The sequence below is a fragment of the Bactrocera dorsalis genome, chromosome 2 (genome assembly GCF_023373825.1).
Source record: "Bactrocera dorsalis isolate Fly_Bdor chromosome 2, ASM2337382v1, whole genome shotgun sequence".
Lineage (NCBI taxonomy): Eukaryota > Metazoa > Arthropoda > Insecta > Diptera > Tephritidae > Bactrocera > Bactrocera dorsalis.
Genome location: NC_064304.1, coordinates 56761356 through 56783604, shown reverse-complemented (window position 1 = coordinate 56783604; position 22249 = coordinate 56761356). Strand labels below are relative to the sequence as shown.

Here is a 22249-nt window from a genome sequence, read left to right as displayed (position 1 = left end):
TTTGCGTTGGTTAAATTAACAGCCCTATTCTGAAAAAACCTTTCAACTGAGTTGAGAGGAAATATTTGAGAGATTTCTTGTGAGGCATAATTTGTGAGGCTATTCTTGCTCAAGCCTCATAAGAAAAAAGCTTAAAAAAGTCACCACATGAGGTAAAAAGCTTTTAGCGGTCAAACAGCTGTTTTAAGAACAATAAGCAAACAATAAAGTACACAACAATGGATAATCAGCATATGTAAGTAATTTTGCAAATTTTAAATATATATATATTGTTATGTATCCAGATATTCCCCACACCCTACACATCATATTCCGTACGCTTCCCAACACTTAATCTCTATTTCTCCTTGTCTCCCATTTCCTATTGCAATAATTATCATGTCGCCCACTCCACCCGTTATTCGCTTTAAGCACGCTTTGGGCATTCTAGAGTAATCTGAAGAAGTCAGTTGTACGTTTGAAATTGTTGAATAAAGAACTCGCTAAATAAATACAACCAAAAGAACTCATTTTTATACTTATAACGGAAAGAACTCGTTTGATACTTAACTGGCGCAGTCGGAAGCGAACCACGCGTAGTGTTTTTCTGAAAAAGAAATTCAAGGGAACCGATCCACGCTTAGTGTTTTTCTGAAAAAGAAATTCAAGTGAAGCGAACCACGCGTAGTGTTTTTCTGAAAAAGAAATTCAAGTGAAGCGAACCACGAGTAGTGTTTTTCTGAAAAAGAAATTCAAGGGAACCGATCCACGCATAGTGTTTTTCTGAAAAAGAAATTCAAGTGAAGCGAACCACGCGTAGCGTTTTTCTGAAAAACGCGGACGTAACACAACTGATCAAAAAACGTAACGACAGCAGCAAAGCAGAGTGTTTCAAGTAGCAAAGATTAGTACAGACAAAAATAAGTGAAGATTTTTCTCAAAGTTAAATTAAAAAGTAATAAATTTATGAAAATTCAAAAAAGTCAGTGTTCGTCAAAGTGAAAAATACCTATAGTGAAAAGTAAAAAGGTCAAAGGAATCAGCAAGATGAAACTATTTATTGAACAAAGCAGTTAGCCCAGTGAAGAAAAAAAAGTGGAAAAACGTACAACAAGTTTAAAGCGAAAAGAATAAGAAAAATTACATGCAAAACCAATAATAACGGAAAATTTTGAAGTAAAAAAAAAAAAAAAAACTTAACAGTTAGACCAGTGAAGAAAAGAAAAGTACAAAAACGTACAATTGTGAGTACAGTCTAAAGCGAAAAGAACAAGAAAAATTACATGCAAAACCAATAATAACGGAAATTTAAAGTAAGAAAAAAAACTTAACAGTTAGACCAGTGAAGAAAAGAAAAGTACAAAAACGTACAATTGTGAGTACAGTCTAAAGCGAAAAGAACAAGAAAAATTACATGCAAGACCAATAATAACGGAAATTTAAAGTAAAAAAAAAAAAAAAAAAAAAAAACTTAACAGTTAGACCAGTGAAGAAAAGAAAAGAACAGAAACGTAAATTGTGAGTACAGTCTAAAGCGAAAAGAACAAGAAAAAATTACATGCAAGACCAATAATAACTGAAATCTAAAGTAAGAAAAAAAACTTAACAGTTAGACCAGTGAAGAAAAGAAAAGTACAAAAACGTACAATTGTGAGTACAGTCTAAAGCGAAAAGAACAAGAAAAATTACATGCAAGACCAATAATAACGGAAATTTAAAGTAAAAAAAAAAAAAAAAAAAAAAAAACTTAACAGTTAGACCAGTGAAGAAAAGAAAAGAACAGAAACGTAAATTGTGAGTACAGTCTAAAGCGAAAAGAACAAGAAAAAATTACATGCAAGACCAATAATAACTGAAATCTAAAGTAAGAAAAAAAACCTAACCAGTTACACCAGTGAAAAAGTAGAAAAACGTTCAATTGTGGGTACAAGTAAATAAAAAAAAAAAAAAAAAAAAAAAAAAATCACATACACGAGCAACAACAGCAGCAACAGTGACAGCAATAAAAACAGCAACAGCTCCAGTGGCTACAGGCAGCAGACACTTGTAAACGTCGAATTGGAAGCTTTGCAGAACCAATTGCAGCATCAACAACAAGAACATAATTTCCTTCATTTTAATTATTAATCTATTCTACAGAATGAAATGTATGTATGTATAATAGAAGTTAATATTACGAACCGTATCGATAGCTTAAGAATTCATTTTTATAATACTGATAAATACAAGTTGTAACGCAGAAGCGAATTAGAAGTATTGTTGGTTAAGTTCAAAATTATTGTAAATTTTCGATTTATAAATTAAATTGCGTAAAACATGGATCAGTTGGACATAAGTAGCAGATTTAAGCTTATTTCAAGTAATCTAAATGCGATTCCGCATTATGATGGTAATAGAGACGCACTACTTAATTTTATCGAAAGAATTGACTTAATAGTGCCTATTTTGGAGCCTCTCCCATCCGAATATAAAATATTGTTAATGGGCAACATTAAAGACAAAATTACGGGTAGTGCAAGAGGTCCCTACTAATTAATGGAAACTTAGATACTTGGCCATCAATTAAACAGGTTTTGATCGATTATCACGGCGAGAAAAATTCAGTTGAAGAATTAATCGACAAGATTAGAGCATGTCGATGTGACTCTTCAATTGAGAACTTCTATAATAAATTAGCAACACTTTTATGTCGGTTGAACAATGCGCTTTATTTCAGTGAAAACAGATTCCCTGAAGTAAACAGCGAAAGCAATGCCAGAATTGCCCTAAATTCTTTTAAATACGGGTTACCGGAACCTGTCAAAAGCATAATCGTAAGTCGAGACCCAACAAGTCTAAAGAACGCTTTCGAGATTATAAAATCAAACGGCTATTTAAATTATAAAGTCTCGAATTCCAATAATTTCAATAGTAGACCACAACAAAATTACGATAGAAATAGAGGAAATTTCGAACAGACATTAAATTACAGAAGTACGGGAAGAGACAACAATAATAACGAAAGATTTCAAAATCAACATAGACAACAACACAGTTATAACACTCGACAACCAAATTTTTCTACACAATCGAGACGAACGCACAACATTAGCCACCAGTCACACAGAACACAAAATCACAACCAACAAACAAACCATAGTACACAATACAATCATTTGACTGGACGTAACCAACATCTTCATAACAACCAATATCACAATCCTTCTCATAAAGAATCTGCACTTGAGCCAATGGATATAGGCATGAATGAAAGCAATCAGAATTTTCAATTTGGCGCTCAAGGAAATTACCCTATATAGTCATAAATACGAAGGTGAAAAAACTAAAATTTATTATTGATACTGGCGCCGAATTTAGCATAATAAACCCAAAGCTTTGCAATCCGAAATGGAGAACAATGTCGCCCACCTTCAATATTAAACTCCTAAACGGAAATGTCTCAACAAACATACGGTATAGCGTACCACTTTTTAAAGAATTTCGGAAAGAAAATCAGTTTGTCGATTTTATTGAACTACCATTTCACGATTATTTCGACGGTATATTGGGAAACAATATATTGCTTAGCCTAAACTGCATAGTCAATTATAAAACTCGGGAGCTTGTTACAGAAAATGCGACACTACCGATTTATTTTTGTGAAGATGAGGAGTACGAAGTAGAAAAATATTTAAAAAATGAAAATTTGCAAGTATTTAGTTGTCAAAACAAAGTACGCGACAGTGCACTTAATAGCACATTTGCAAAACATTTAAATTCAAGGGACGAATCGACATTAAAAAAGTTACTGAACAATTACCGAGACATATTTTACGAGGAAGGAAGCAATCTACCGTTTACTAGTGTTATACAACATAGGATTAGAACTAAGACAGATTCGCCAATTTATACCAAACTTTATAGGTACCCGGTTGTGCATCGTGCCGAAGTAGACAGACAAATAAACGAGATGTTAGAGCAGAAAATAATTGTTCCGAGCAACAGTCCTTATAATTCGCCTCTATGGGTCGTACCAAAAAAAATCGACAACGGTGGCGAACAAAAGTGGCGAATTGTAATAGACTACAGGAAGCTAAACGAACAGACGATGGACGACAAGTTTCCAATTCCGAATATGCAAGACATATTCGACAAATTGGGAAAGTGTAGCTATTTTAGCACAATCGACCTTGCTAAAGGCTTCCACCAGATCGAAGTACATCCAGACGATAGATCCAAGACGGCATTTTCGACAGCGAGTGGCCACTACGAGTTTAATCGTATGCCCTTTGGGCTAAAAACAGCTCCCGCGACTTTCCAAAGACTAATAAATCACGTTTTACGAGATTATATCAATAAAATTTGCGTCGTTTACCTGGACGATATTCTAATTTTTTCTACTAGCTTTACAGAACATATTGACTCTATAACGAAAATTTTTAGGAAACTAAGAGAATCAAATTTGAGAATTCAAGGCGAAAAGTGTCACTTCGCAGCATTTACAACGAAATTTTTAGGCCATGTTGTTTCAGTTGACGGCATCAGACCGGATACATCAAAAATTATAGCAATCGCAGCGATGCCACCACCATCCAACGCGAAAGAGATTAAACAATTTTTGGGTATCACAGGGTATTATCGGAAATTTATACGTGATTATGCAAAGGTTGCCTATCCAATGGTTCGATATTTAAAAAAGGATTGCGTTGTTGACACTAAAGACAGTGAATTTTTAAACTCTTTCGAAACATTGAAGAAGTTAGTTACAAGTGAACCAGTTTTACAACCACCGGATTTTAATAAAAAATTTACATTAACAACCGATGCATCTCAGTTTGCCATCGGGTCTGTGCTTAGCCAAAGCAGCCATCCAATTTCCTTTGCATCACGTACTTTATCAGACCATGAGATACGCTATTCGACTATAGAAAAAGAAATGCTTGCTGTTGTGTGGTCTGTAAAACATTTTCGAACATATCTATACGGTCGCAAGTTTACAATTCAAACCGATCACAAACCTTTGACGTGGTTAAACAATCTCAAAGAGCCTAACATGAAGTTACAAAGATGGAAAATTCTTCTTAACGAGTACGATTTTGACATAACCTATATAAAAGGTAAGGACAACACGGTAGCGGATAGCTTAAGTAGATACGTAAAGAATGAGGATCGCAAAACAGCAATATTATTTAATAATGAAACTATTCAAAACAATAATAGTGAAGAACAATTAGAGACATGGTCCACGGACGGAACGGTTCACAGTGCGCAGGAAGATAATTTAAAAAACATTTTTTTTACAGAGAAATCCATTAATTATTTCAAAAATCAAATCTATCTTAGATATGGCGAAAACGAAAAGTTTTTTATAAAAATTGTACACAAAAAGTGTCAATCACACATTGTTGTAACAGAAAAGTCAAATTTAAAAGAAATAATGCGAAAAGTATTGTTAGAGAATGGGTTAATGTGCATTTTTTGTGAGAACGACGAACTTTTTCTTAAATTTCAAGACATTTATACTCAGAATTTTCAAATTCAAAATCTAACATTGTATAGATCAAAGACAAAACTAATGGAAATTACGGACAAAAATGAAATACTAACTATAATAGAAAACGAACACCTTCGTAACAATCACAGAGGCATACAAGAAATATTTCTTGAATTGAAGAATAAAGTTTTTTACCCTAAATTATTTAAAATAATAACCAAAGTCATTAATAATTGTTCAATTTGTAAAATAGCAAAACACGACAGAAATCCAGTTAAACATCCTCATCAAATAACAGAAACTCCAAAGTATTTCAACGACATAGTCCACATAGATATTTGGTTTCCATACAGAAATGTAATGTATCTCACAACAATAGATAAATTTTCAAAATACGCAACGTTCCATAAACTTAACGACAGGAATTGGATTGCGATCTTGGCAGCTTTGAAGCAACGTATACAATTTTTAGGCAAAATGCGGAAACTAGTTTTTGACAACGAACGCTGTATATTGCACAGTGCAGTAAGATTGTTTTTGGAAGAGGAAAACATTGCGACACATGTAACCACCCCATGGCACAAAACAGGTAACTCTGACATCGAACGTTTACACGGTACTCTAAACGAACATTTGAGAATAATAGAAGCAGATAAAAGCAATAAGACAGTAGAATTAAGTGACAAATTTTTCAAAATATTTAACTCGTACAATAACACAATACATTCAACAACAAAAATGAGGCCAATTGATTTTATAATTAAAAATTTTGACAAAGAATCGATTCAGAACTTATCTAGAAAATACGAAGAGGAAAAAATTGAAAGGAGCAATCGGCTTAACAAAAAGAGGCACCATGAGTCAATTCAGTTGGATAACGTAGTAGTTAACAGACAAATTGCAAAGAATACACCTAAATACAAAAAATTGGATAAATATGAGCGTCATGGTAATTATGTGATAGACACATCAAATAAACGAAGAACGAAATATTATAAAACACAATTGAAACGCAAATATAAATTCCAAAATGAATGAAGACAAAATTTAAATTTGAAAAAAAAAATGTTTAAAACTAAATGTATGAGTTATAAATCAATTTAAGAAATTTATGTAATATGAAAAAAAACGTTTAAAACGGAATGTATGAGTTATAAATCGATTAAAGAAATTTATGTAGTATGAAAAAAAAAACGTTTAAAACTAAATGTATGAGTTATAAATCAATTAAAGAAATTTATGTAATATGAGGAAAAAAAAATGTTTAAAACTAAATGTATGGGTTATAAATCTATTAAAGAAATTTATGTAATATGAATAATTTGCAGAGACGCAAATTTCCTAAGGGTGGAGGTGTTATGTATCCAGATATTCCCCACACCCTACACATCATATTCCGTACGCTTCCCAACACTTAATCTCTATTTCTCCTTGTCTCCCATTTCCTATTGCAATAATTATCATGTCGCCCACTCCACCCGTTATTCGCTTTAAGCACGCTTTGGGCATTCTAGAGTAATCTGAAGAAGTCAGTTGTACGTTTGAAATTGTTGAATAAAGAACTCGCTAAATAAATACAACCAAAAGAACTCATTTTTATACTTATAACGGAAAGAACTCGTTTGATACTTAACTATATATACAATAATTTTATATATTCCTAGGCGTACAAAAACGGAAAGGACAACTCAGGAGCAGCTGCAACATTACATAATGTTTTGCAAGCAACATCCTGAGTTGCACCGGGGGAAGCTAACTCCGACCAACCCTCAAGGGCTGCAAATACTTTGGTCGGAGTTAGCAGACAATTTAAATGCCTTAAGAGGTCCTACTCGGTCGGCAGCCAAGTGGAGGGAGGTAAGTTCATAAATGCTTGTGTATGTTTCACATTAATAAAATATGTATGTTTCTATAATCATTGATGCATTGGAAACATCAGTTGCGATCGCGAGTGCGCAAACTGAAGGCACATGCGCAAGCGACTGGTGGAGGCCCTCCGATAAATGGAATGAGCGCATTCGAGGAGCAAGCAGTTTCTACTTTTGGAGTAGCAGCGGTGGATGGATTGCCGGGTGTTGTGACTTTGGGTCACAGGTAATATTTATTTTTATTTAATATTTGTCGGACTATATATGAGGCAATAATTGGTCCGTTTTATACTTATAGGTTTCGCCGTTGTATATAAATACACCAACAGTCGCATCGCCTGCTCCAGCATCCTCGCCAGCAGTCACATCGCCTGCTCCAGCTTTTCTTGCTCTAAATTTAAATTTTTCTTCCTCGCCATCACCTCATTTTTCTTCTTCGCCATCACCTCCATCTTCTTCCTTATCTCCTCCCATCTTATCTTCTCCTATGCCATCTCCTTCTTACATCCCTGCTGAGAAATTGGCTGCAGCGAAGATGCTTGGGGCAGGGCTAACGAAAATGGAGGCTCGGGAAAAGCGAGAGGAGGAGGCCATTGCTCTACAAAGGGCAATTGTAGAGCAAAATGGGCAGATGACAGGGGTGCTGACCGAAATGACAAAAGCACTAACCTCGCTGTCAGAGGTTATGGCTAAATTGTCAGAGAAATTAGATAAGTTACAATAAAGATTAAAAAAAAAATAAAAAAAATAAATAAAAATGTAAAAAAATAAAAAAATGAAATAAAAATGTAAAAAAATTAAAAAAATTAAATGAAATAAAATGAATTATTTAATAAATAAAATAAAATAAAATGAATCATTAAAACATATGTTTAACTTTTTATTCGTTCTTAGAGGAAGTGAAATGTACAGAGACAGTAAGTAACTTACATATATGTATATATGTATGTATGTATATATATTTATATATATTTATAGTACATAACGCCACTGGAAATATCTATATAAGTATGTATATTATAAAGACATGATGTAACGTTCTCTTACTCTAGCACCCTTCCTAAAATTGGGGTTTTCGAAAAAAATTTCGGTATCTTGTGATTCTTCTAAAACTTCTTCAAAGCCAAGGTCTGCAGCCACACCATGCTTCAGTAAAATGTTGTGAAGAATTGTACACGCGTAAATAATCATAGACGCTTTTTCAGGGCTGTAATGAGGAATGCGATGTTTTGAGAGGCACTGGAATCGTGACTTCAAAACACCAAAGGCTCTCTCAATGGTATTTCGTGCTTTGGCGTGCAACTTATTGTAACGCACTTCCCTTGCATTTGAAGGTTCAGCGACTGGCGTTAACAGCCATGGCTCCAATGGATATCCTTGGTCAGCTAACAACCACGAATCACTTTGCGTGTTGTAGGTATTTGTGAGATGCATACGTGTTGGCGACGTGGTCCAAATACCAGAATCATGGCAAGACGCGGGATATCTCGCCTTGACAGCGGTGAACAGAAGTCGATGATCACAAACCTGCCAAAAGTGCAAATATATACATATGTATTAATAGAAAGATTGGTAAATAGTTTGTGTAATATAGAACAATACGTACTGTTTCTACATTAAGGCTGTAAAATTCTTTCCGGTTCATAAAAAGTGAGAGAGGAGTAGTGGCGTCTGTGTTTGAGGGTGAAACAATCCCAATATGGGTACAATCGATTGCGCCGATTGTGCCCTTGATCCCAAATTTCGTGTAAAATCTTTAAGAAAAAATTTATTTATTTATTTATAATTATTTTTATATATTTTTATTTATTTATCTTACCCCTTCTTTGTATCCGAAACATCCTGCGCGCTTGAAGGGAAACAAATTTCACTGCCCTTAACATCCACAATTAGTTTCGAAATAAAGTGCAGAGCTCTAGACACAGAGGGCTGGCTCATAGAGAGCATATAACTATTACCAACGCATTTTTGGTAAGAGCCATGCCCGTAAAAATATAAACACGCCAGGAAACGCAGATCAAAAGGTATATTTGACTTCTGCACATCATGCGGCACCAATTCACTTATAAGTAATTTACATAGCGATTTTGGGAATCGAAATGTATTAATGAATGTTGTTTCCTGCATAGAAAAAGGATCGCTTTTATCTCGCAAACCCTTCAACATTTTCCTCCTACCCCCCGATTCCTCCTCCTCAACAATTGTCGCATATACAAAGAATAGCTCCTCCATGCTAATTGTAACACTCAATCCTCAATTTTTAAATATGTAATATATTGATATAAACAAACACAGATGTTTTCTATTATGATGGCTGCTTTCGCACGTCACAGATATTTGTGATAATAGTGAGCATTTGAGCTTTTGAATTTTCGCCAGAATAAGGTAACCCTCATTATAGTGAGAAGCCTCACTGTGGTGGGGTTGGTGACTTTTGTGAGGGCATGAGAATAGGGCTGTAAATCTACGTTTCGAAATTTTACCTCATAAGTTAAAGGTTAAAAGGCAAAGAAAATAAAGTAGCAGACTTTTTAAGTAGGATAAAAGAAAATCAGGATATTATTTCAGAAAATATGGATGAAACAATTTCCAAAAGATCAAGTTTTTCTATAAACAATATGGAAGATGAAGAAACTTTAGCAACAGTGTATTCAGCAGAAGAAGAATTAGAGAACCATTTTTATATCAAAGAGGAAATTATTAACAAATATAAGACAAATTATTTTAACAAACAAGAAAACTGAAGAGTTAAAAATTGTACATGGTAAAAGTATTATTTTTTATACTCTCGCAACAAAGTTGCTAAGGAGAGTATTATAGTTTTGTTCACATAATGGTTGTTTATAAGTCCTAAAACTAAAAGAGTCAGATATAGGGTTATATATACCAATGTAATCAGGGTGACGAGTAGAGTTGAAATCCGGATGTCTGTCTGTCCGTCCGTCCGTGCAAGCTGTAACCTGAGTAAAAATTGAGAAATTTGAAATTTGGCACAAAGGATCGCATTAGGGAGGGGCATATTTGGACGTAAGTTTTATGGAAAAGTGGGCGTGGCCCCGCCCCATACTAAGTTTTTTGTACATATCTCGGAAACTACTATAGCTATGTCAACCAAACTCTACAGAGTCGTTTCCTTCAGGCATTTCCATATACAGTTCAAAAATGGAAGAAATCGGATAATAACCAATCCCACCTCCCATACAAAGGTTATGTTGAAAATCACTAAAAGTGCGATTAACAAAAAACGTCAGAAACTCTAAATTTTCCGGAACAAATGGCAAAAAGAAGCTGCATCCAGACATTTTTTAAAAATTGAAAATGGGCGTGGCGTCGCCCGCTTATGGACCAAAAACCATATCTCAGGAACTACTCAACCGATTTCAATTAAATTTGGTATACAATATTCTCCTAACACCCTGATGACATGTACGAAATATGGGTGAAAGCGGTTCACAACCACGCCTTCTTCCAATATAACGCTATTTTGAATTCCATCTGATGCCTTCTCTGTATAATATATACATTAGGAACGAATGATGATAGCGGAATAAAACTTTACACAAATACGGTATTTGAGCTGAGGTATCCCTTGTGGAAAAATTGTCGTGATCGGACTATAACTTTTCAAGGTCCCTGATATCGAACACGAAGAACTCAGTGCCTAACCTAACCTAACCTAATTCTTCACCGAAAATGTCGGTAAATCTCTCAGAATTTAATTCTAATTAATTTTACAACAAAATAAAAAAATGTGTAAATAACGGATAATGAAATCTCGATTATCACTTTATCATGCGAGAGTATAAAATGTTCGGTGACACCCGAACTTAGCCCTTCCTTACTTGTTAAATATATTTTTCTCCTTTAGCCTTTTTTGGTATATGCACATATATTTGCCACTGTGGTTAACACTTTCACTCTTTTCTATCTTTTTATTTAAAAAACTTCTTTAATTTTTATGTTTTATTTATTTCTTTATTTTTTGTTTTGTATGTACATACTTCGGTACCACTGGACTACACGTTTTTGCTTTGTGTTTCCTTTGTATATAAGTATGTGATGTTGTTATTTCTTTGTTTTTTTTTTCAGGTTTAATTTGTTTTCACTTCACTTGTCGAAAGGCCGAAAACGAAACGAGTTGACAGGCAATTAGAAACGAAAGTTAGCACTAACAATATTAGTTGGCACTTTATTAAAAATATAACTAAGTTCACGCACTTAGTCCCTGCTCGGGCGCCATGAAAATTCTCAAGCGTTTTTGAGAAGCAATAATAAAAACTTGGGAATGCGCGAATAAAATTAATAAGCCTAATTGCCTGTCACAAATAATGGCGATAAAAATGAAGACACATCCAATCGATTTCACGTTCAAATTACAATGACTTCTTTATTCCGTTCTTGGAATTGCTTAGCCTAAATCTTAAAACTAACGGCTTAAGCTAGTGGTAATGTAAATACAAGGGGTAAATAATTATCTTTCGTTAAATATTGTAATAGAATTAAGGTAAGTAGTAAATGAAGGTAATATAAATGTATTATTAAGGTAAGTATGCTATTTTGTACAATTCCATATTTATTAATTCAATTTCATAAGTTCTTATAATAATTTTATATTTCATTTTCTTTCTAAATTTAGATTCAGATTTACAAAAGATGTCGCTTGGTGCAACACAAGCCACGATATATGGTGCGGACAGCACGACGTCCGAGACCCCAATCGGTCCTCAAAATACGTCGTATTTTGCCTACGGTTGCCTGCAGTCGCTCCTTCACATTCGCCAAGTGAGGAGTAAAACACATCCTTTCACCTATGGTCAACCCCAGATATTTGACTTGCGTCACGTATCTGATGCTGACCCCGTTCACACGGACAATCGGTGGACGAACCGGCGACAATCTAGCTTTCAGCAGCATTGCCACCGCTTTGTCCATCGATATATCAACCCCCACACCTAAACCCCAAGAATTAACAATCTCTAAGAGATCTCCTCCCGCCCGTTCTACTTCAGACCTCGAACTACCTTTAACCATAAGAAGAAGGTCGGCCGGATACGCACAACATTTACAGAGTGACTCGAGCCGCCCAAGCAGAGTGTCCATCATAAGGTTCCAAATATATGGACCACAGATAGAACCCTGCGGGCAGCCTCGAACAACTCCAGTCTCCACACTCCCATTCATGCCTACAAGAGAGGCCTTTCTGTCCGAAAGATAACTCCAAAGAGAAATTTCCGGACAGCCAAGCTCCTCCAGCCGTTGCACCACTCGATCACAGCTTAGGTAATCAGCCTATCAGAATTGGACCGTCGGGCGCGTTGAAACTTTCGCCTCAAACGCCTGACAGTCCTCCTCTTCAAGGTTAACTCACGCGTCCACCATTTAATTTTACTAATCTTATGACTTTCACTCCTCCTAAATACCCTATCATTTAACCCCCAAACTACCCCGTATAGACGAGCAATTTGCTCGTCAACCCCCAACTCCTCAAACTCGCTAAGCGGTATACCGGATTTCGCTTCCCTAACCAAGAGTCCATATTGGTTCCAGTCAGTACCAGTGGTACGCCATCGCCGCAATGGACTCTCATAAGGCAAGGCAGGGGACCGAGAGGTAACCACAATTTGAATCAAATTATGGTCACTCAATCCCCATCCTCCCCTAACCTCCCATCTAACGCTGAAAGCCCTATTTGCTGCCTCATTCATAAGCGTCATGTAAATGTCGCTCACGGCCCCAGGCCGATCGAATGTATACCATTCGCTCGGCTCATTCAAAATGTGGAGGCTATTAGCCACTACCCTTTCGCTTAATTCCTCGCCTCGACTGTGGCTTTGGTATCCAGACGAATGCCGGGATACCTTACTAAACCACATCGAGGATGAGGCATTCGCATCCAACCCTAGGATAAATGGGCTACTACTCGCAAGTAGTATCCATGTAGCCCAGGTAGGGCTCTAGGAGCTCGCTATATTTACAATATAAACTAGCGACAATCATCCTACCGAACTCCCCTTCTATCGCTACACATATACCCAGATGTGAAGAATCCACAACTACGCAATCGTAGCGTGGATCATTCACAACTATTCCGGCGTTAGCTCTAAGGTCAGTGAAGACCGTAAAACCACCAGGAAGACCCCGAACCACACCATTGGTGGCGTAGGGCTCCTGGAGTAGAGCAATACCGCACCCACCCTCTACCATACAACCAATCCACCATAATCCCCCCCATCAGTTTCTGGCGAGCGCGCGCTCAATAATGCCACAATAGATAGGGAAATAATGCCACAATAGATAGGGCAGACAGCTGACATCATCAGATGCCCAGCTGGTCTACCCTTAAACTCACAGTTGCGACAATGGGGTGAATTGACGCAACCGGCAGCTTTGTGGCCTTCCTGACCGCACCTCCGACAGACATCTGCTCTAGCCCTACATTCAGCCACCCTATGATCGAATCCCATACAGCAGAAGCAGCCAGCGACGGGGCTATCCGGTCGCACTCTGAAGGAAACCCACTTTATGTAGCACCGACCTGCCTCCAAGAGGGCGGACATCAATTTGTCCGTACCCTCAAGTACGACATTGGTGCTACCGTCAGTGGCCACCTCCCCGAATCTTTTGTTATTCGCCACTCTCTCCCTCTCTAAAACAGAGGGAGTGCGAATAACCGCCCAACCACCTTTAATAGGTCTTACTTCGTGGACCCTCACGCCAAGTGAGGGATTCACCTCCTTCACCACCTTCTGAATTACCTCTTTAGAGGAAGATGCAGGCCCCTTACTCCTAACGACGACCGGACAAGTCTCCACAAGCTTCGGCGTCACCGGTGTAATAGCTTCCAGCACAGGTGCTGGGGGCGCAGGCATCGGTACCGACGGAGCCGGCATTGAATAGCGTCCCCCACAACTTCCCCTAAGGGCATCAACTTGACCGCGAAGATGGGCATTCCCGGTAATAACCGTCATCAAGAGCGCCTCATACTTTGAGGCAAGCTCCAACAGCCCCTTCGCAGTCCCTACCTCGAAATTCCTCGACTCAAACACAAGCTCGTTCAGCTCCCCGGTAACTCTTTTGGCAGCCGCAACATGGCTGACTGCCCCACCCCCAACAACGACAGGTCCCCCCCTCTTTTTTGGTACTCGAGACACGAGTGCTCGCTTTCATAGCGCCCTATTACGCGACGCCCACTCCTTGCCCACCGTACTAGCCGGATGGACCACGCTCCCACTACCACTCCCTCCCTCATTACGCTTCCGTCCTCTTTACGCGGCGATCCCAACCGCGCCTTGCTCTTCGGTGGAGACCTTACCGTCGCTCCCGTCACCTCCCCCTCACCGCCCGACGTGGAGTCATCCACGACAGTTGAAGCGGCGGATTCCCCGCTTCCAGCGAGGGTCTTCGTCCTCCTCTTCCGTCCAGGAGGTATCTTACTTCCCGACTAACCTCTCAGCCGAACTGATCCGCTGGCGTACCATTAACGTAGAAGGCTCACGGACACCGGAAGTTGAAACTGAGGGATTTTGGTTCTGCTTGTAAATAGCATCAATTCTGTTTTGTTCGGGTTAACTCCTAGTTCATTGTTCTTAGCCCATAGGTTTAACCTTCGAAGTGCTCTTTCCATAATATCGCTGACTGTTGAAGGAAACATGTCAGATACCAACAACACTATAACGTCTGCATATGCTACTGCTTTCACTGCCCCACCATTTAGTTGGAGTAGTATTTCGTTCAGCGCTACAACCCGTAGAAGCGGGAGAGGACAACTCCTTTAGGCGTCCCTCTACTCACATAACTTTTTGTATTGCAGTGCCGTTTGATTTTATAATCTTTCTATTCTCAAGCATCGATAGTATCCATCTGCACACAGTGTCATCTATGCCGCCATGTGTCAGAGAATTAATTATAGCATTTACTTCTATATTATTGAAGGCGCCGTCTATGCCTAGAAATGCAGCCATGGTGTATTGTTTGTAGTGTAGTGATTTTTCAATTACACTTATCACCTCGTGAAGGGCAGTTTCGGTTGACGTACCTCCAGAGACTCTTTTGCCAAGGAGGTCCAATCATTTCCCTCCGCCCTAATGTAGGCGATATTAGTATGATCTTTGGATAGCATTTTGCTCAGCTTTGCGGTTTCTCTGCAACTTTCTATCGATGTGCAGAAAGATCGCCATGAGTCGTTTTTAGCTTTCCTGACTGCTTTTTTGTATCTTTTCATAACATCTTTATATGTCTGCCAGATTTTGGTTCTAAAACTCTCATTGAAAACTTTCCTTAGTTTTGTTCTCAAATTCTTGAGCTCGCTGTTCCAACAAGGAAGAGACTTCCTCTGTTTTAGAACTGTTAGCGGTGTGGATTTATTATCTCTTTATTCCGCAATTCGTCTACACTATAGCAGTTTACTCCTGGCACTGGTTGGTTACGTTGGCGCTGCCACGGATTATACAGCCACGCACTTCTCGCTGATGCCGAAGTGTCCTTCTAGAATATTGCGTCTGGCAATTATAAGAACATAATGCTATACGGCGCCAAATGCAGCTATTGTTTAGACAAGCAGACAGCCGCGGCCACAAATGCAGCTATTGATTAAGTAAACAAGCAGATAGCCGCGGCGCCCAATGTTTATAATAAGGGATGCATATAGCAATACAAATACCTAACTTAATACTACTTTTGTAACAATATGTTGTCAATTTTATTCTAATATATTGGTTGTCAAAAAAGTCTTGCGGTATTTTCGCTAGTTGGCGCTGAAAGCGCGTATTTCTAGTTTTATTCGTCGCATCGGGTCATACTATACCTTTTTGGAAAGCTCATTTCACGCGCTAACATATGTTTGATTGATTGTCGTTTCTTTTAAGTCGTTCGTGAGTTATAGCGACGCAAACATGGAGCAAAATAAAGAGAAAATGCGGCATATTTTACACTACTACTACGATAAAGGCAAAAATGCATCTCAAGCCGCCAATAAAATTTATGCAGTTTATGGACCCGATACAGTTTCCATTTCCACCGCACAACGATGGTTTCAACGTTTTCGTTCTGGTGTAGAGGTGGTCGAAGATGCGCCACGCTCCGGAAGGCCTGTCGTCGAAAATTGTAATAAAATCGCAGAATTGGTCGAAAGAGACCGGCATAGTAGTCATCAAACCATTATAAACCATTTGAAGAAGCTTGGAGTCACTAAGAAGCTCGATGTATGCGTGCCACACGAATTGATTCAATAAAAATACCGGAAGACTTTTTTGACAACCTAATATTTGAATACTTATATTTGCATGGTTGTCACTTTTCTCTTCACCTACAAATTTCAGAAATATATTCAATTTATGATTTTTAGCTTTCGCCATCGTCGCGAAAAGACACCTTTAGGCAAAGGCGTGCTCTGAGATATGTAATGGCGTTTGCATTTAGTAATGAATCGAATTTGCCTTTTTGAAAGTGCGTTTGCGTATGAGTTATGTTAGTATAATCTTAATATATAAAAATCACATGTCACGTTGTTTGTTTGCGATGGACTCCTAAACTACTGAACCGATTTTAAAGTAATTTTTAACACTGTGTGCAGTTTGGTCCAACTTGAAAGATAGGATAGTTTATAACTCTCCTTATAGTCGCATTATTTATTTATTGCAAATTATTTGTTTATTATTAGCAAAGAGCTATCCACCAGTTTGTGGCGCTAACAGCGGTATTGAGTGCGGTATGTTACAGTAGATGGCGCTACAAACATTAAAAACATTAAATGAAAATGCGTTGTTTGAAGTTTATATTATTTGTGGTAAAGTTATACGAGTCTATGACTTCAAAAAAAAATAAAAATTGGGCGGGGCGAAGTCCGCCGGGTCAGCTAGTATTGTATACGTACAACATTTATTTGTGAAATGAATCTTAAGCATGGTATAGAGGAGTAGCGAAAGTCCCATTCACCATAGAAAAAAAGCCATTCACAGTCCTTAAGCTACCCTTCAAGTGTACTTTCACAATAACAACATCATGGCTACCTCTGGTGAATAAGGGTGGCGAGAGGTTAAAACGGGTTGCAGAAAGCGAAAATGCTATAATATTAAATTATAAATTTATAGTACTATATTTGTACATTTATAAATACTATTTTCAATTTTTGTTATAGAGTAAAGATTTTAGATGTTATAACAAAAATTAATTATACCTTCATGATATAGATAAATATGCTATATATTTTTAAGCGTTTTAGTTAACTTATTCATGGACAAAATGGAAATTATATTTGATAATGAGTGGACCATAAGAGATAACCATTGTGAAAAATTTGATATTACGTACCATAACAATTCGTCTGAACAGTAAAACACATTTTTTTATTGTAAGATAAATCAAGAGATAATTATAATAGCCATGTTTTCTATATTTTAATTACAAATTTTTGTAATCACAAACTACGTACACGTTTTAAATGTCAGAATTTAGCTATACGCCGGCGATCAGGAATCCTACTCATTCCCAAATGGAGTGTTTGATTATCCTAACAGATTTACCACACTATTTTTTAGTTCTTAGCTAAGTTTTTAAATAAAAAGGATTCTTAAAGAAATTATTTTTTGAATTTGCAATATCTATATAGTAGTAAAAAGTAGTTTAAATTAGCTCACGCAACACCATTTTGCCATGCTCAGTAGCGATACCGGCATAGTATTAAAAAAAATAAATGATTGTTCGAAATGTATTCCGTTTGAAGTTATTCAAATCGATAATAACTTGTTTGGCTCAATTAAAAATACAACTCAAATTCCTTAACTTTTAATAGCGGCTCATTATTAGCCAAATTGCATTTATTTGTTTTTTAAAGTTTAAATATCAATATTAGCCAAATTGCATTTATTTGTTTTTTAAAGTTTAAATATCAATATTAGCCAAATTGCATTTATTTGTTTTTTAAAGTTTAAATATCAATATTAGCCAAATTACATTTATTTGTTTTTTAAAGTTTAAATATCAATATTAGCCAAATTACATTTATTTGTTTTTTAAAGTTTAAATATCAACTTCCACACCATTCATAATCGACCATAATTCACTAGATGTAAAGACGAATTGTAATTCGCGTAGATGCAAATGTTTCTTTTTCAAATCGCTGCTTAGTCACCAACGCTGCCAACTTTCATTTGATGAGTGTTGTTTATTATTTGCGTAGTTCATCCCCATGTTCTATCGGTTTTGGTGGAGCTGGTTCCCCCCACTCCCCAATTCGGCATCATAATATTGCGCAGCACGATATGGTCATAATTCTCATGGTACTTGCTCTTCCATGGATTGTACACCAAAATTCTTCAACCACAATATGTTGGAGGGAACGACATCGGTAATACATTCGTGAACTTGGCTTTCAATAAGAAGGTAGGATCACAACACATGTCTTAATGACGGTATCCCCACCATTTTTCATCTTTGCGCATAACACGATGAAACCAGTCAATTAATTCGCTCAACTGGTAACGCTTTGGTCTGCAAGGTGGGTGTTTAGCTATTAGAAAGTATGTAAATTCAATTTTGCTCAAAACCTACCCAACAGCCTGATAAACCTGACCAGCAGTACCGGGATTCTAAGCGCAATTTACAATAGGTTATGCAACATCCGAATGTGCTCACCGTAGTATTTGCTCTTCAAAAAGTTGCTTCCACCCTCAAGCACAAAGGTCATTGGTTTGGGACTAGCGTTCTTCACCAGCTCCTTTGCTGATTCTATAAAGAATTTAAAAAATACATGGTAAATCTTTTGATACAAAGTTTAATTTTACTTACCTAGCAATACGATGAGCATCTTACACGAGAACGCCATTGAATTTAAAATTTTGTCTCGAATTCACGACCAACTAATTTGATAACTACATTTGAGTACTTCACAGCATCGCGTATCGCTTTTTCATCTCTTAAATCATAAAATTGTAACAGCACCAGACCCATTACGCAGCAATATTAACGTGGCCATGTCTGGTTATTTCGTACTTTTATTGAAATAAAATCGCAGCCGATCTGTTGTTTATCGTCACATGAAAATTGTAAACACTTTTTATAGATTCAAATAACTAAATAAACCATCGCAAAGGATTTAACCATGAAATAAACTAAAACAAATTGTCTTTGCAAAAACCTTCGTTACGATGGCAAAAATGTAAATATGGCTGTGAATGAGCATAATCTAGACCCCACTATTCGGCATGGTTGCTTATTTGTTCGTAACATTTTTCTGTGGTGAACATTTATTGACTTACCACAGTTAAAAAGAGGCATAAATAAAAAACTTAATTTTTCATGTATTTGCTCATATTGTCCTCAACTTTAAGAATATATATTAAAATAAAACGATTTTCTTTTGAAAATATATTAAACTTTTACATAAAACCAATATTTTTGGGACAACTTTTCCATAAATTTTAAGAAAATAACACAATGCAACCATTTTCCGGTTAAAAGTCGGCCATCTTGGTTAAAAGTCGGCCATCTTGGATTCAAATAGAAACTCAACCCCGGACTACACTTGGCGTTTCTACAGTGGCACCTCTCAGCTGTGCCTTTGTTTACATAACATCAGCTGATAGTGACCTTACTCCTCCTCTACCTTGATCTTAAGACTAGTTATAATATTCTTATTATGCTTATAAGAGACCTTAATATCGTACATATGTATTATATATCGTAATGAGGTTAGTGGAGGGATAGTTGCCAGACTTTTATGTTAGGCTACGTAACTTATGTACATATAGAGCAGAGCGCGCATATTATGTAACTGATAAATGATAATATCTTGATTTGAATTTGAACAGTACTTCTACTTGTACATATCTGCGGGATAGATGCGTATGAAAGTTTTAAATGATAAAAGGTGTGACATACATGTATGTATTCTTATTGTAATATATTGGGGTGATTCCCTTGCCCTTGCAAGGTTGCACGCTGGCACAAAATGCAAAAATCCTATGCCGAAATATACATGGGCACGAGAGCATCCATTGAAGAATCTAGTGATATATGAACAGCTGATTCGGACTATTTATTGTAAGTGGCTATTGTGTATGAAAATTGTGAATTGGCGCACCTTCTGCATTCATTCTTAATAAAAAAACTGTAACAAATCTTTATAATTTAATTAGAAACTATCAAATCTATATACAACTTACCTTCCTCAACAATTTAACGGCGTAATATGTCTTTATGTAAAATGAAAGCTAAAAAGGGTTGCAATTACATTTTTACGTGTCGTTGTTGTGGCGTTGCGACAAGTGGAAATTTCTACAATTCGTGCACCGTGCAAGGATTTTGCAAAAGCAAATATTATGTTTTTTATGGTATTTTGATAGTATTAATAAAATTATATTATGTTAAGAAAAATTAGAAATATTAAAAAAATAGCTTTTATTTGCAGATTGCCAATAAATATTATTTTGAAAATATAATAATTTATATATAATGTTATCAGTTTTACATGAATTAATAAAAATTCGCAATTCAACAACGCCTGGACCAATTTAGCCAATTCTTAAAGTTCGTTGAAGTTCAAGGATAGTTTTTACGGCGAGAAAAATTCGAATAATTGCCGGAAAACACCTAAAAACTACCCTTTTTTTTGATCGCTTTGGATCGGGGAAGATTCAGAAATAAAAAAAAACGTATGCTCTTCGTGTGAAAAATTCGGAAAATTGGACAATTCAAAAGAAAAATTATTTCACACAAAGTGATCAATTACAGATTGATATTTGTTACGATGCCACGAAGAGGTCGCGCTAATATCGGTCGGCATTCTTTTTGGCATCAACATACATTGGTATATTCACCACTATTGTCTAATTCACATTCAAAACTCATATCAAATTGAGTGTTGCAGTTTGGAGAAATCGATCAAATACATTTGTCAGTACGTCAATAAAGGAAGCTACATGGCGGTTAAGTCTTGAAGGATACGGTCGATAAAGCGATTTGTAGAATATTTACTTTTGCAATTCATCAAAGTTTTCCGACTGTTGTGCGTCTCGCAGTTCTTTTGGAGAATGGCCAAAGAGTATATTTCAACCCAGAGAATATATTACCAGTGGAAACATCGTCAGCAACAAAATTGACCTTGACGAGTTTTTTTCTCCACTTTCGTCAGTGATCCTTTTGCGAGAACTCTCTCTTCAAAAATGCCTTGCTATTATATGTACATGTAACGCATCTTCGAAGAAATAAGTACGCAGAAAGCAAGGTTAAGCAGTAGATGGACATCCAGGTGTGGTCTCAACTAATGCATTAGGACTAATTTATTCAATTCACTCGAAGAACGACGATTGCTTCTACCTTCGGTTGCTATTGATTAATATACGCGGTTCAACTTCATTTGAATCATTGCGTACTGTGAGTGGTACGGTGTGGGCAACTTTTTGAGAAACAAGCCAGTGATTACACGTGTTGGAACATGATAACAACTGAAGTAAAACGATGGACGATGCGATAGCTACTTCGAATGCAAATGAAGTTCGCAAACTTTTCGCGATGATCATTTCGACATATCAGCTTTCAAATCCGCGTCAATAACGTATTCGCTTTTCGGTAAAAGTTTTACCAATTTTAAAACAAAATTTAATGTTGGCTTTTCGAGGCACCGATAACCCAAACATAATGATACTTGAAACTCAATAACTCACTTCCAATTGTTGAAATGTCATGACTATCTCACTGGATAGTCGGTAATAATAGCAAAATGACTGTTTACTTTAAAACGCGCCTTGTAGGTGCTGTTGTAGTTTGTTTATATTCACATCGTAATGTAGAAATGTCAGATAAATGCAATATACAGAATTTGTTTGGAATCTACCCCCGGATATGTGATTTGATCTCATATTTACCCCGGCTCTTTAAGGCCTTTTTATAATATCTGGGGGAAAAATTTAATTTCTCTTGCGTATTTAGTTAT

The 22249-nt window shown here is 36.6% G+C and overlaps 4 protein-coding genes and 1 pseudogene across 6 annotated transcripts in view; 2 read left to right on the top strand and 3 right to left on the bottom strand.

Moving 5' to 3' along the window:
* LOC105233704 (uncharacterized) overlaps positions 1–22249 on the bottom strand; it is a 746688-nt gene that overhangs the window by 61445 nt on the left and 662994 nt on the right. The gene's annotated exons all lie outside the window — the stretch shown is intronic.
* LOC125776322 (uncharacterized) overlaps positions 1–22249 on the top strand; it is a 215221-nt gene that overhangs the window by 7450 nt on the left and 185522 nt on the right. The gene's annotated exons all lie outside the window — the stretch shown is intronic.
* LOC125776323 (uncharacterized) overlaps positions 1–22249 on the top strand; it is a 213877-nt gene that overhangs the window by 131308 nt on the left and 60320 nt on the right. The gene's annotated exons all lie outside the window — the stretch shown is intronic.
* On the bottom strand, positions 8216–15270 carry LOC125776339 (putative nuclease HARBI1). The gene is made up of 3 exons (XM_049448084.1): positions 9140–15270; positions 8927–9074; positions 8216–8847 (listed from the first exon to the last, which is right to left on the bottom strand). The coding sequence occupies exons 1-3, from the start codon at positions 9550–9552 to the stop codon at positions 8338–8340; spliced, it is 1071 nt and encodes a 356-aa protein (XP_049304041.1). The 5' UTR covers positions 9553–15270; the 3' UTR covers positions 8216–8337.
* LOC125776363 (NADH dehydrogenase [ubiquinone] 1 alpha subcomplex subunit 9, mitochondrial-like) lies at positions 18096–20533 on the bottom strand (annotated as a pseudogene).

Bases quoted from the DNA above. Each gene is read 5' to 3' on its own strand.
- LOC125776339 (XM_049448084.1), bottom strand. From the start codon at position 9,552: ATGGAGGAGCTATTCTTTGTATATGCGACAATTGTTGAGGAGGAGGAA. The intron at 9,075-9,139 runs GTAAGATAAATA...TTTTTCTTAAAG, and splicing joins GTTTCGGATACAAAGAAGGG to ATTTTACACGAAATTTGGGA. The intron at 8,848-8,926 runs GTACGTATTGTT...CACTTTTGGCAG, and splicing joins ACAGCCTTAATGTAGAAACA to GTTTGTGATCATCGACTTCT.